Source organism: Leptonotus elevatus, chromosome 3, assembly GCF_054856555.1.
Source record: "Leptonotus elevatus isolate MCC_2025b chromosome 3, RoL_Lele_1.0, whole genome shotgun sequence".
In the NCBI taxonomy this organism is placed as follows: Eukaryota; Metazoa; Chordata; class Actinopteri; order Syngnathiformes; family Syngnathidae; genus Leptonotus; species Leptonotus elevatus.
This window is the reverse complement of record NC_141241.1, coordinates 29,908,305-29,921,580: the sequence shown is the minus strand read 5'-3', so window position 1 is coordinate 29,921,580 and position 13,276 is coordinate 29,908,305. Positions and strand designations below refer to the sequence as shown.

General features: G+C 38.0%; 1 protein-coding gene across 5 annotated transcripts in view; it reads left to right on the top strand.

Moving 5' to 3' along the window:
* Window positions 1-13,276, top strand: part of efl1 (elongation factor like GTPase 1) — a 125,080-nt gene that overhangs the window by 80,368 nt on the left and 31,436 nt on the right. For all 5 annotated transcript variants that reach the window (XM_086071051.1, XM_086071049.1, XM_086071052.1 and 2 more), the window contains 2 exons: window positions 521-675; window positions 3,870-4,005. In XM_086071051.1, the coding sequence (XP_085927177.1) occupies window positions 521-675; window positions 3,870-4,005 (291 nt within the window). The remainder of the gene's footprint in view (window positions 1-520; window positions 676-3,869; window positions 4,006-13,276) is intronic.

The window sequence follows — 13,276 nt, the reverse complement described above, 5'->3', positions numbered from 1 at the left end:
GTACTGTGCCAAACTGTTGAAACACTGAAGGGGGATGAATACTTTTTCAAGCCGCTGTACATCTTGCAAGGTGGGAAGGTGGAGAGGTCAACAGAGACCCTTCCAGCACATAAGAAGAGTCAACTTCCAGGTATGTGTCTGGAAGAAGGCTCATGAGCACTACCCAGAGATCCCATCCCCTCTCGACCATGGATTTCTCAGGGCGGACACTCTACCACTAGTCCACTGAGCTGGTACTGTATGGTGTGAAAACAATCAGACCAAAAAATGATGCGACAACTTGCATAAAACCGCATACAATTTTATACTGAAGAGCTCCTGCAGCAAGTTTCAGCTATTACTCTGCACTATTACTATTTGTATTGTAAAATTGTATGTATTGAAAATATTCATTGCTCACTTAGGAAAAATCAATAAAGATGCACACTTACTCTAGATTGATAGAGCAAAGTAATATTATTTATCCTCTCAGAGTAACACAAGTAACACCTGAAGTGTATGTGTTCTCGTTTTTTGGCAGATGAGATGGAAACTCAAGTGCTGAAAGAGTCCAAGGCAGAGGAGCAAAAGGAGACTTTCATAGCATTTGCCAGGGTATACAGCGGTGTGGTGAAGAAAGGACAAAGAATATTCATACTCGGACCAAAGTATGATCCTGCCCAGGGCCTCAGCATGGTAAACAAAATGTTTTTACAAAGCAGTAATAATGGGCAAGGTAATATAGAAAAAAAAGAGAAAACTACTATCTCTCTCTCTCCCTCTCCCCCTCCCTCTCGCTCTCCCCCTCCCTCCCTCTCTCTCTCTCTCCCTCTCTCCCCCCCTCTCTCCCTCTCTCTCCCTCTCTCTCCCACTCTCTCGCTCTCTATATCTCTATATCTATATATATATATATTAGGGATGCATCAAAGCGGAAACCGAAAAATGCTATATCGTTTTCTGCTGGGGGTTAGATTTAAAAAATAAATAAAAATACCCGCAATATAGCTTATATTTTACATTTATTGTACGTTTTAAGGCTCTAAAACCCCTCACCACTTTTCTAATCGACCCATTTACATTTTCTCACATTTCTCATTTGTTTAAACATTTTCAACGTTCAAACCTTAATAAATAAATAAAAATGCTTGCAAAATTGCACAAAAAAAAATCTGCGAAACAGCGAGGCCCAGGCGTTCTTGATTCTTGCTGTAGTATAACACAAAGCACCAAATAATTATGTAAATTGATTTTTTGGGGGGAAAACAAAACAATTTAAAACAATCTTGTCAGGTTTACAATAAACTACAGAACACAAGTACATTTTCATAACGTGTAAGTTTTACGACAGAGAACGTTGACAGGAAAATAATGAGTTGATGTGAAGTTCAGGTGACTTAAATCAATTTGTGTACTCTCGTGTCATTGGTGGCACATTTCTAAATTCGTATGTTTACGTTGATTGATTCATCTCACTTTACTCATTCAAGACAATCAGAAGTAGACCTCCGGTGAGAACTTAGAACATTGAATAAAATCAAGTTGGTTTATTGGTTGGTTGGTTTATTGAACATATAAACACATTACAACATTTAAAATATAAGTTGAAGTGAAAATAAGAATTTGAATAATATCTAGTCCTACTCCCTATTACTTCTGTCATGTTAATGTACTAAGTTATTCTTATTTAATAATGTATAAAAATAAATAATCAAAACATGCTTTTCTTAAGTGCACATATATTGGTGTTCGTTGTAAGCCTTTATCCATTGCATATATGTAAAAAAATAAGAGAAAGTAAAGCCCTACGTATACAGCTAATCTAATCAATACAATAAATACCCAAACATTAGTTGTTGCATATATATGGGCACACATGCACATACATGCACATGAGTACACACATATATACACAAACGTTGGACATACCTCTTTCAATATTATGCTTTATTTTCATGACTATGTACATTGTAGATTCTCACTGAAGGCATCAACACTATAGCAACTATCAAACTCATTTAGAGTTATGCACTTCACAAAAAAAGGTGAAAATAATAAAATTAATACATAAATAAATAGGCACCCTTTTCTCTGATTACTTTTTTGCACATTGTTGGCATTCTCTCGATGAGCTTCAAAAGGTAGTCACCTAAAATAGTTTTCCAACTGTCTTTAAGGAGTTCCCAGACGTAAGAATGCCAAAAGTATGCAAAAAAAATAACCAGAGCAAAGGATGGCTATTTTGAAAAATCTTTAATATAAAACATGTTTTCAGTTATTTCACCTTTTTTTTGTTCAGTACATAACTCCACATCGGATCATACATAGTTTTGATGCCTACGGTGAGAATCTACAAAGTAACCAGCCATGAGAATAAAGCAAATGCATTGAATAAGAATGTGTGTCCAAACTTTTGGCCTGTACTGTACATGCCCACAAAATATGCATATAAATGCATACATATATGCTCTTAAATTCATTTATATTTATACCTGATTTATATATTTTTGTAACACTATATTTTTGAACACAGTAATTGATACCTACTTTTTCAATTTAGTTTCATAATTGTTCCACAAATTAACCCCTTTAACAGAAACACACGTTTTCCCCCCCACTAACCCACAGCAGCAGCCCTCTGATTTCAAACAGCTTTTGAATACTGTGGCAAAGTTGGTTATTGTATACTTTGTACATTATTTGTGCTAGGTCATATTGTTTAAGAATATTTCATTTAATGAATAACAGATTTGTTGATTCTGTATAATGTGAGCGATTAATAATTTGTATGGCTTTTTTTGTAGATTAAAGACAGATTTTGTAATAGTTTTGTTTGTATTTCCCTATATTTTGACACAATAAATCATGTATGGAAGTAATAATGTACAATATAATGTATATAATGACTTCTTATTTAGAAGATCTTTGTTTTTATACACAATACCTAGGGTTTTGGATATTTTTCTTTCAACGTTTTCTATATGACATTTCCAGCACAATTTTACATCAATTACAATGACAATAAATTGTATTTAATTTACTCTTTCAATTTAAATTGAGTCAACAATGATTTTGACTTTGTTTAATTAGTCTAGTGTCAAAGATTATGAACTTTGTATGTTTGTGTCAAGCCACTTTTTTCCACAGTACTCAGAAGCTGAGATTTTCTCCAGAGCAATATGAAGTTGTCATCGGCAAATATATAACTTTTTTAAAGTTTTGCATACACAACACATATCATTACTATATAATACAAATAATTTAGGACCTAGCACAGCCACAAACCCTTGGGGACCCCATGAGTAATCTTCAACTGATTTGATTAGAAATTGTTACGATGCACTTACTGATTTCTCCCATTGAGGTAACTCTTAATCCATTTAGACGACAGACCTCTAATGCCATATCGCTCCAGTTTTTGCCATTAATATGTTATGATAAATCGTATTAAAGGCTTTTAAGTCTATAAAAATCCCAACTGTAAATTATTTATCTATATTTGTGGCAATTTCTTCCACCAGCTCCATTACTGCCTGAGAGGTGGATCTTTTTTTCTCTAAAACAATATTGACTTTCAGTTAGTTGAATGTGTTTCTCAATAAAATTGAAAGTAAAATTGGAAGAAAAAAACAGTGAGAATAGTTATTCTAGGAAGTTAATGTGAGACCCATCCTATTTTTATTTTTTTTTACCACCATATGTAAATGGCCCACTGGGAATTTTCAAGTTGCTCCAGATGAGCCACTCCAGACCTGCCAGTGAGCCAATTTGTTGTGCTTGATAACACAACGAGACTTGTGTAGATGGCTGAGAAACCCAAAACTGTGGTAAAAAGTTTTTTTTTTCTTGCCAACTAATTATTGTGTACTTGTTTTTTTTATTTTCTCTGCCAGCTGCCTGAGCGATGCAGTCCTTCTGACAATTTACCTGAGGTGCCCCATCTGTCTTGTTGTTCCATTGAAAATGTCTACCTGCTTATGGGCAGAGAACTGGAAGAGCTAGAAGAGGTGCCCTCTGGCAATGTACTAGGTACAGTAGACAGTTATATTACATTGTATTAGCTGTTAAATGATGTGTGTACAAAACATTGCAAATACAATAAATGGCCTCAGAGTCCATAATTATCTATTTCTAATACAGACTACACAAGGCTCAAATCTTTTATTTATTTATTTGCGAATCAAAGGCTTCATTTGAGGAGGGACTTTTTAACTTAAAGAGCAATTTTTGTATAGTTAAGTACCACAGCTTTGAGCTGATTCTTCTGTTGGAAAGTATCTTATGGAGCCAGATCAGTCTCATAATGAACACACACACACAATGGGATTCATAATACATCTGACACAAAACACACACACACACACACACACATTTTGGGATTCATGAACACATCCCTCACAAAACACATTCATCAAATGTGTGAATTGTCTTGCGCGCATTTATAATGTGCTTTTAATTTGTGATCTTGCGCGGCCGAGAAACACACTTGCATTTTTTCTAAACGGAGCCCGTCTGCAGCCAATCAGATGTCTCCCTCCTTTACAGCCAATCACACGGGGCTGGAGTGTTGTGTAACGTCACTGCTGTGTGCATAGATATCTAGAAAGACTAGATGTCTCCTTCCGCGCTGCTGGCCAATGGAATTGAACGTCCGCACGGGGCGGCCATCTTGCCACAGTTACCTCGCTCCGCCTGTCATTTATTGCTATGTGTTTTTATCGTACATAATAATAGTGGTTTACCAAAAATCAACTGATTACTGAGCACTTTAGTTTTATAAGCGTAGTTATTATATTACATACTTGTTAATAATTAATCCTTCCTTTTTAAAGCAAGTTCCCATTTCCTTCTCCTGTGCGGTTTTGGGAAACCTTACAATATGTAAAAATAAAATACAATTTAAATAAAAATTATCCAATTGAGTTATTGTCATAATTTTTAATCCACATTTCATTTTACAACAAGGACACACCTAAAAAAAAAACTAGAATAGATTAGACTGGACTAGACAAGATTAGAAGAGAATACAATAGAAAATACTATTCATGCCTTACAATGCCTACACTTATAAACTAAACTGCTCCATAATCAGTTGTTTTTTGGGAAACCGCTATTTTTAGTTATTTAAAAGAACATGTATGATAAAAACACATAGTAATTGTTAAGGGATATTGTTATATGTACAGTCCTCAGTTGATGTTTAATGTTGCGCTTAGGCCACAGTGAGGTGCTAGGACACTGAATATGGGACACTTGTGTCATTGTGCGCACAATTTCTTTCTTCTGTGTTAAGACTGAAGGTTGTTGAAAGCAGACGTGCTTTCTCTGTTGAGTTCTCAAATGAATATATCATACTTGGCTAAAGAAACGTAATCTTTCTGTCATCCATTAATCCGAACGCATCGTCAAGCTGCCACAATTTAACAGTAATGAATTAGAGAGGCGGAGCGAGGTTACTGTGGCAAGATGGCCGCTCTGTGCGGATGTTCGATTTCATTGGCCAGCAGCACGGACAAGACATCTAGCCTTTTTATAGATATCTATGCGCACAGCAGTGACGTTACACAACACACCAGCCCGTGTGATTGACTGTAAAGGAGGCAGACATCTGATTGGCTGCAGACGGGCTCCGTTTGAAAAAAATGCAAGTGGGTTTCTCGGCCGCACAAAATGAGTCTCAAAAAGATCCACAAACATGTGAGTGCGAATTACAAATTAAAAGCACGTTATAAATGCGCGTAAGACAATTGTTTCGTATGCGTGTTTCGTGTCAGATGTTTGTGTGCATCGAAAATGTGTGTGTTTTTCGTGTCAGATGTGTGCGTGCGAGAGAGAGAGAGACAGAGAGAGAGAGACGCATTCGCTTAGTTTTTCAGTTAATGCACAGTTTAGTTACTGCCGCATGCATGCACTATGTTTAATAAGGTGGCGGTGTTGCACCAAGAGCACCCGTCAACCGCGAAAAGGAAGAAATTATAATCTAGGCAATCGGTGTAAGAATTGCTCAAATTGTATTACAAGCATGAAACTTACCGCAAAAAGGACCTACTTGACAATTTCAGAGCGGGAGCCACCGAGATTGCTGTGCTGCATAGTAACGGTTGCTAAGCAAAGCATCTTCTTTGGCAATCGGCAGCAAAGAAGCAATTTCTGAACTAAGATGAGTTGTTTTGACTTTGTACTTTTATTTATATTCCTATATTCACTCCTAAAATGGTACAAATGATTATGAGATAGGACTAAGTGTGATACTTTCCATGTTTGATGTTAATTAAATACTAGTGCTGTCAGGCGATTAAAACATTTAATCTATTTAATTAAAGAATTTTTAATTAATTAATCTAAATAATCGATTTAATCTAATATCTGCTAAAGGTCCCCAAATAAATAATTTATATTGTAGGACATTATAAAATTGTAGTGCATGACTAATCAATTGAATACACCAAGAAGAGAAGATTTGAAATACACATTTTTATTGTTGAAGTGTGCAAAAGAAAAAGTTTAAGCGTATCAACAAACCAATTAGACCAGGCATTATTTAAAAAGATAATCTAAACTTCAATTACGTTCAAAACATTTTTTTGACAATAACTAGTGGACGATATGTTCTGCTTTGAACAACCTGTTTTATTTTATTAATTTGTATTTAGTACATATTAGATTTGTCAGAGACATCTTTTGTTGAATTACAGGTATAATTCTTTAATAAATAAAAAATACAAGTTTCCTCCTGTGAACTTCATTAAGCATATAATTTATACATGTATTGAAGGCAAGATGTCTGAAGTCCTCTTGTTAATGGTTAACAAATAATTTTAAACATCATAAATCATGCTGTTTTGACGAAGTACTGTCTCAAATGTTATCCAATTTCGATACTGTAAATGTAGGATCGTATACCGAGAAATGTTTCTTGGGAGGAGTAATATGTTGGCCTCGCGGCTTCAAAAGCCTTGGCCTATCGGCTATCCAGTAATATATACAGATCTGCATAGGATGAGGAACAGCATCCGTATGAACGCCGCAAGGGAAAATAAAGAAAATAATGTGCATGTCAATTCCCACCAGCTGCAGTGCGGTGCTTATGCGGATGCGGAGCTGTGGAAGAAATTACACAAGCCGGGCAGAAAGTCAGGCGTTGTCATCAAGGTAGATGCATGTCAATTCCCACCAGCTGCAGTGCGGTGCTTATGCGGATGCGGAGCTGTGGAAGAAATTACACAAGCCGGGCAGAAAGTCAGGCGTTGTCATCAAGGTAGATTCGGTATATTTCAAAATAAAAGGGTTTGCGAACTCGTTTTTAGCTAACTACATAGCTTGACATGAGTCGGACATTTAAAAGACAAAAAATGAGCTCAAAATAAATGAAACATGCCAAAATAACAGTATTTTAACACAAAACATACTTACCCATGGTAGAAGGGCCATGGTAGAAGTCCCAGAAATAATGTCCAAAAAGCATATCGATGTGAACGACAGGCAAGCATGGCTATTGTTTACCATAGTAGTAGCGTCGTGAACTCAACTCTTCAGCATGAACCCCCGTGATCTTGTGGTCTCTCGCAGGTGCAGATTTCCGGACATGTACAGCTCACGCAACACACTTTGTGTGAATTGCAGTCTGTAATTCGTCACGCAGTCAGTGTGAACTCAGCTTCAAAGTTTGCCTCACTCTCCTGTGCCACACCCGCACACTGTCTGCTGTTGTTCACTCTGCTTGTAGTGGCGTGCCGCTGCAGCCTATGGGTCCCTCAATGGGCCAAATTTCAAATGCTTGCGCATTGACTTGCCACTCAAGATCAATTGCGTTATTGTTTGTAACGTACTAATTTGCAGCGTAATTAATTAATCAAATGAATGCGTTAAACTGTCAGCCCTATTAAATACCCAAAATTGTTACGATTATGTGAAATTGTCCTGTTCAAGTCATCACCTGCCTTATGTAAAGATACTATGGATCATATAAAAGTAATGATGGCACTGATATGTGGGACCGTTGCAGTAAAAAAACAAAAACAAGCACTATGTTTATTACAGAGTGAATGTTAGCACATTCAGGCACACTGGTGGCATCACTACAGTGTAACTGTTTTTCAGTTGAGCTGGATCTGGCAGCCCCAAATCCATTAGCTACAAAACTATAGTTTGTATTCCATTAGCTACAAAACTATAGTTTGTATTCCATTAGCTACAAAACTATAGTTTGTATTTGGTATATGTAGTCAGGACGAGATTGGTACAAAAAAAATGGCCCTGGCATTTTGATTTTCGTCCTGCATGAACCCGAGCTGCCATATAGCTCTGCCACTGACGTTGATTGGTTAAGTTTTCTGTCTATATTGTAAATTGATTAATGGGTTGCTCTCTCTAAATTGTATGCCTTGAGGTAAAATAATAATTAAATAGCAGTGCACTGGCCCCAAAAAACACCGGCATACCGGGCATCTGGCCTGTATGGCAGATGGCCAGTGCAGCCCTGGATGGAATGAGATTGACAGGGTGTGCCAGTGCAGGAGAGCCAGACCAAAGGTAACCAGGCATTAAGTCCGACCTGGAAGGAAAGTTATCACATTAATTATAGAAAAATATTATTTTTTTACTCCTGAAAATGGCTAAATGAGCCAAATATCTCTTTGAAGCAGATTATTGTATGAGGAAATGTGCACATTATCTTCAAGATGAAAATCTTCGTGCAAAATACTTGCAAAATTAAGTGCAGGAGGACCTTATTGCCCAGGAGACAAAGTACAAGTGCATCATGCCTTACAAACCTGTACAATAGAGCACAGGAAAGGATCTCACAGGATCAAGATGCCTCAGATGACCAGATGAAGTTTACATACCATAGAGTAACAAGGAGTCAATAAAAAACAAAACAAAAAAAACATAGCATCTCATCAGGGACGAACTGCGCTCCAAATTCAGCCTGGGAATTTGAGTTAGAGAGGCCCTCGATGCGCGCAAAGGCCTTTGTTTCCCCCTCCTGCTGCGTTCCAACGTTCCAAATACAAAACAATAAGGTGACAGTGAATTTTGGGCTCATCATTTTTGTGGTACAAACTGAAGAGTATGTTATGACATAAACCTTCAAGTACTTTAGGATGCCATGTTGATGCCTGCCTTATTAAACGCGGTATAAAAATGTTCACGTTGCACTAAAAATAAAATATATTTAAAAAAAATATCCTAGCCTATGGGTGTCATTCACACAGAATCAACTAAGCCAACTTCTGTCACTGTACTAAAATGTCAGCTACTTTTCAAAAAGTTTAACATCAGAAATGGGATATTTAGAAGCTCAGGAAACAAAATCCAGAAATTGTATGTAACCAAGTGGTGCAGATATCCATGCAAAGATAAGAAACGCACACTCTTAAAGGTGAAAATTTAAAATAAAAAAATGAATAAATACAATTCTTGTGCAGTTGAATGCAATAGTAGCTAAGTTTCATCAAAGACAGCCAAATCACATCCATGCATAGTACACATAATAATGATGAAAAGCATAAAAAAGTGTACAACTGTGAATTAAGAGAATGTCATATACAGTAATTTCTGAAATACAAGGGGCACCTGACTATAAACCGCGCTGGCTAAATTTGGGGAATACTACACATATAAGCCGCACCCGACTGTAAACCGCAGGTCTTTTTAATGTTACCGCACCGGGTTCCCGCTACTTTATTTTCCATAATGAGGGTGCAAATTGTCTCGCTCTCGTTATGTGTCTCCTACTGTATTTGGGCTCAATTGTTTTGTTTTGCTCTGCCTGACGCTCTTGCGCTTCCTTTATAGTGTGCCCCCTTGTAATCTGATGGATTAGCCGCACCTATGTATTAGCCGCAGGGTTGAATGCAAATGAAAAAAGTAGTGGCTTGTAGTCCAGAAATAACTTTAATCAGAAACCCATGACAAAATCTTCAAAACTGAACATGCAGTGAACAAAACATACAACAATTAACCAATAACAGCAGTACTCAATAAAAGAGGAAATCAAAAAGAAGCAGCTTTACCAAATTGAAAATATTGATTGAAAAATCCATATCCCATGCTACAGTCGCCCCACCCCCTAAAAAAGGAATAAAAAGGAAAATAAAAAGTTACACTGTTCTACTTCACACCAACAAGCGTCGGAGCAGATCATTGGTCAATGCCACTTTGTCTATCATCATTGTCTACAACAATCAATCAATGATGCTCCATTACCAAATCGTTTGCATTAAATGTACAGTATATATATATATATATATAGATAGATAGATATATATATATCTATATATATCTATATATATATATATATATATAGATATATATATATCTATATATATCTATATATATATATATAGATATATATATATCTATATATATCTATATATATATATATATATATATATATAGATATATATATATATATATATATAGATAGATATATATATATATATATATATATATATAGATAGATATATATATATATATATATATATATATATATATATATATATATAGATAGATAGATAGATACAGTATATACAGTTATCACACTTAAAAAGAGTATCCAAATTTTTGACAAAATATCTTATTCTTCGCCCTTAGCGAATCAGTTGCCTCCCATCTAACCCTGTCCTCTGCATCCTCTGCTCACACCTACCTTCCTCTACCTTCATGTCCTCTTTAACTACATCCGTAAACCTCCTCTTTGGTCTTCCTCTAGACCTCCTGCCTGGCGTTTGGAAACTTTACATCATTTTGCTAATATACTCACTATCTCTCCTCTGGACATGTCCAAACCATCTCAGTCTGGCCTCTCTGACTTTTTCTCCAAAGCCTCTAACATGTGCTGTCCCTCTGATGTACTCATTCCTGATTCTATCCATCCTGGTCACTCCCAAAGAGAACCTCAGCATCTTCATCTCTGCCACCTCCAGCTCTGCCTCCTGTCTTTTCCTCAGTGGCACTGTCTCCAGACCAAACAACATTGCTGGTCTCACCACAGTTTTATAAACCTTTCCTTTCATTTTAGCTAAAACTCTTCTATCACACATCACACCTGGCACTTTTCTCCACCTGTTTCAGCCTGCCTGCACATGCTTCTTCACTTCTTTTCCACACTCTCCATTGCTCTGGACTGTTGACCCTAAATACTTAAACTCCTCCACCTTTTCGGTTTCTTCTCCCTGTAACGTCACTCTTCCACTTGGGTCCCTCCTATTCACACACACATATTCTGTCTTGCTACGGCTAACCTTCATTCCCCTCCTTTCCAGGGCAAACCTCCATGCCTCGAGCTTCTCCTTTACCTGTTCCCTGCTCTCACTACAGATCACAATGTCATCTGCAAACATCATAGTCCATGGAGATTCCTGTCTAAACTTGTCTGTCATCCTGTCCATTACCATAGCAAACATGAAGGGGCTCAGAGCTTATCCCTGATGTAGTCCCACCTCAGCTTTTAACTCCTCCGTCAGACCTGCACCACACCTTACCACTGTCTTAAAATCCTCATACATGTCCTGCACCACTTGAACTTACTTCTCCGCCACTCCAGACTTCCTCATACAAAACTGCAGTCCCTCTCTGGGCACCCTGTCATAAGCTTTCTCCAGTTCTACAAATACACAATGCAGCTCCTTCTGACCTTCTCTGTACTAATTTATCAACATCTTCAAAGCAAATACTGCATCTGTGGCACTTTTTTTGGAATGAAACCATACTGCTGCTCACAAATGTTCAACTCTGCCCTCAGTCTAGCTTCAACGACTCTTTCCCATAGCTTCATCGTGTGGCTTATCAGCTTTATTTCTCTGTAGTTGCCACAACTCTGCACGTCTCCCTTGTTCTTAAAAATGGGCACCAGCACACTTTTCCTCCATTCCTCTGGCATCTTCTCACTATCTAAGATCCTGTTGATCAACCCAGTCAGAAATTCTACTGCTACCTCTCCTAGACACTTCCATACCTCCACTGTTATATCAACAGGACCAAGTGCCTTTCCACACTTCATCCTCTTCAATGCTCTTCTCACTTCATCCTTACTAATCTTTGCTACTTCCTGGTCCAATCTTCTGCTCTTCGTTCTCTCTCATTTTCCTCATTCAGCAACTCTTCAAAGTACTCTTTCCATCTCCCCATCACACTACTGGTATCTGTCAACACACTTCCATCCCTATCCTTTATTACCCTAACCTGTTGCACATTCTTCCCATCTCTGTCTCTTTGCCTTGCCAACCTATATAGATCAGTCTCTCCCTCCTTACTGTCCAACCTAGCATACAAATCATCGTAAGCCCCATGTTTGGCCTTTGTCACTTCTACTTTCACCTTACGCTGCATTTCCCTGTACTCCTGTCTACTTTCTTCAGTCCTCTGTGTCCCACTTCTTCTTAGCTAACCTCTTTCTCTGGATCCACTTTTGCACCTCCTCATTCCACCACCAAATCTCCTTATCCCCTTTCCTTCCAGATGACACACCAAGGACTGTCCTACACGTCTCCCTGATCACATTTGCTGCAGTTGTCCAGTCATCTGGAAGCATCTCCTGACCATCCAGATCTTCCTGAAAGTCATACAACACTCTTCCTTTTTCGGCTTCCACCATTTCGTCCTCTGCTCTGCCTTTGCCGTCTTCATCTTCCTCACCACCAGTCATCCTACACATTACCATCCTATGCTGTCTGGCTACACTCTCACCGACCACTACATTGCAGTCGCTGATCTCCTTCAGATTACACCGTCTACACAAGATGTAGTCTACCTGTATATTTCTACCTCCACTCTTGTAGGTCACCCTATGTTCCTGCCTCTTCTGGAAGAAAGTATTTATGACAGCCATTTCTATTCTTTTTGCAAAGTCAACCACGATCTGTCCTTCTGCGTTCCTTTCCTGGATACCAAACTTGCCCATCACCTCCTCTTCACCTCTGTTTCCTGCACTAATGTGTCCATTGAAGTCTGCACCAATGGCAACTCTCTCACTTCTAGGGATGCTCTGCATCATTTAATCAAGGTCCAACCAAAAGTTTTCCTTCTCCTCCAGCTCACATCCTACCTGTGGCGCATACCCACTAAGAACATTGATCGTCACACCTTCGATTCCTAGCTTCAGGCTCATCACTCTATCTGACACTCTTTTTACCTCCAGGACGTTCCTAACAAACTCCTCCTTCACGGTAACTCCTCCTCCATTTCTCTTCCTATCAACACCATGATAGAATAACTTGAACCCTGCTCCTAAATTTCTAGCTTTACTCCCTTTCCACCTGGTCTCCTGAACACACAATATGTCCACCTTCCCCCTCTG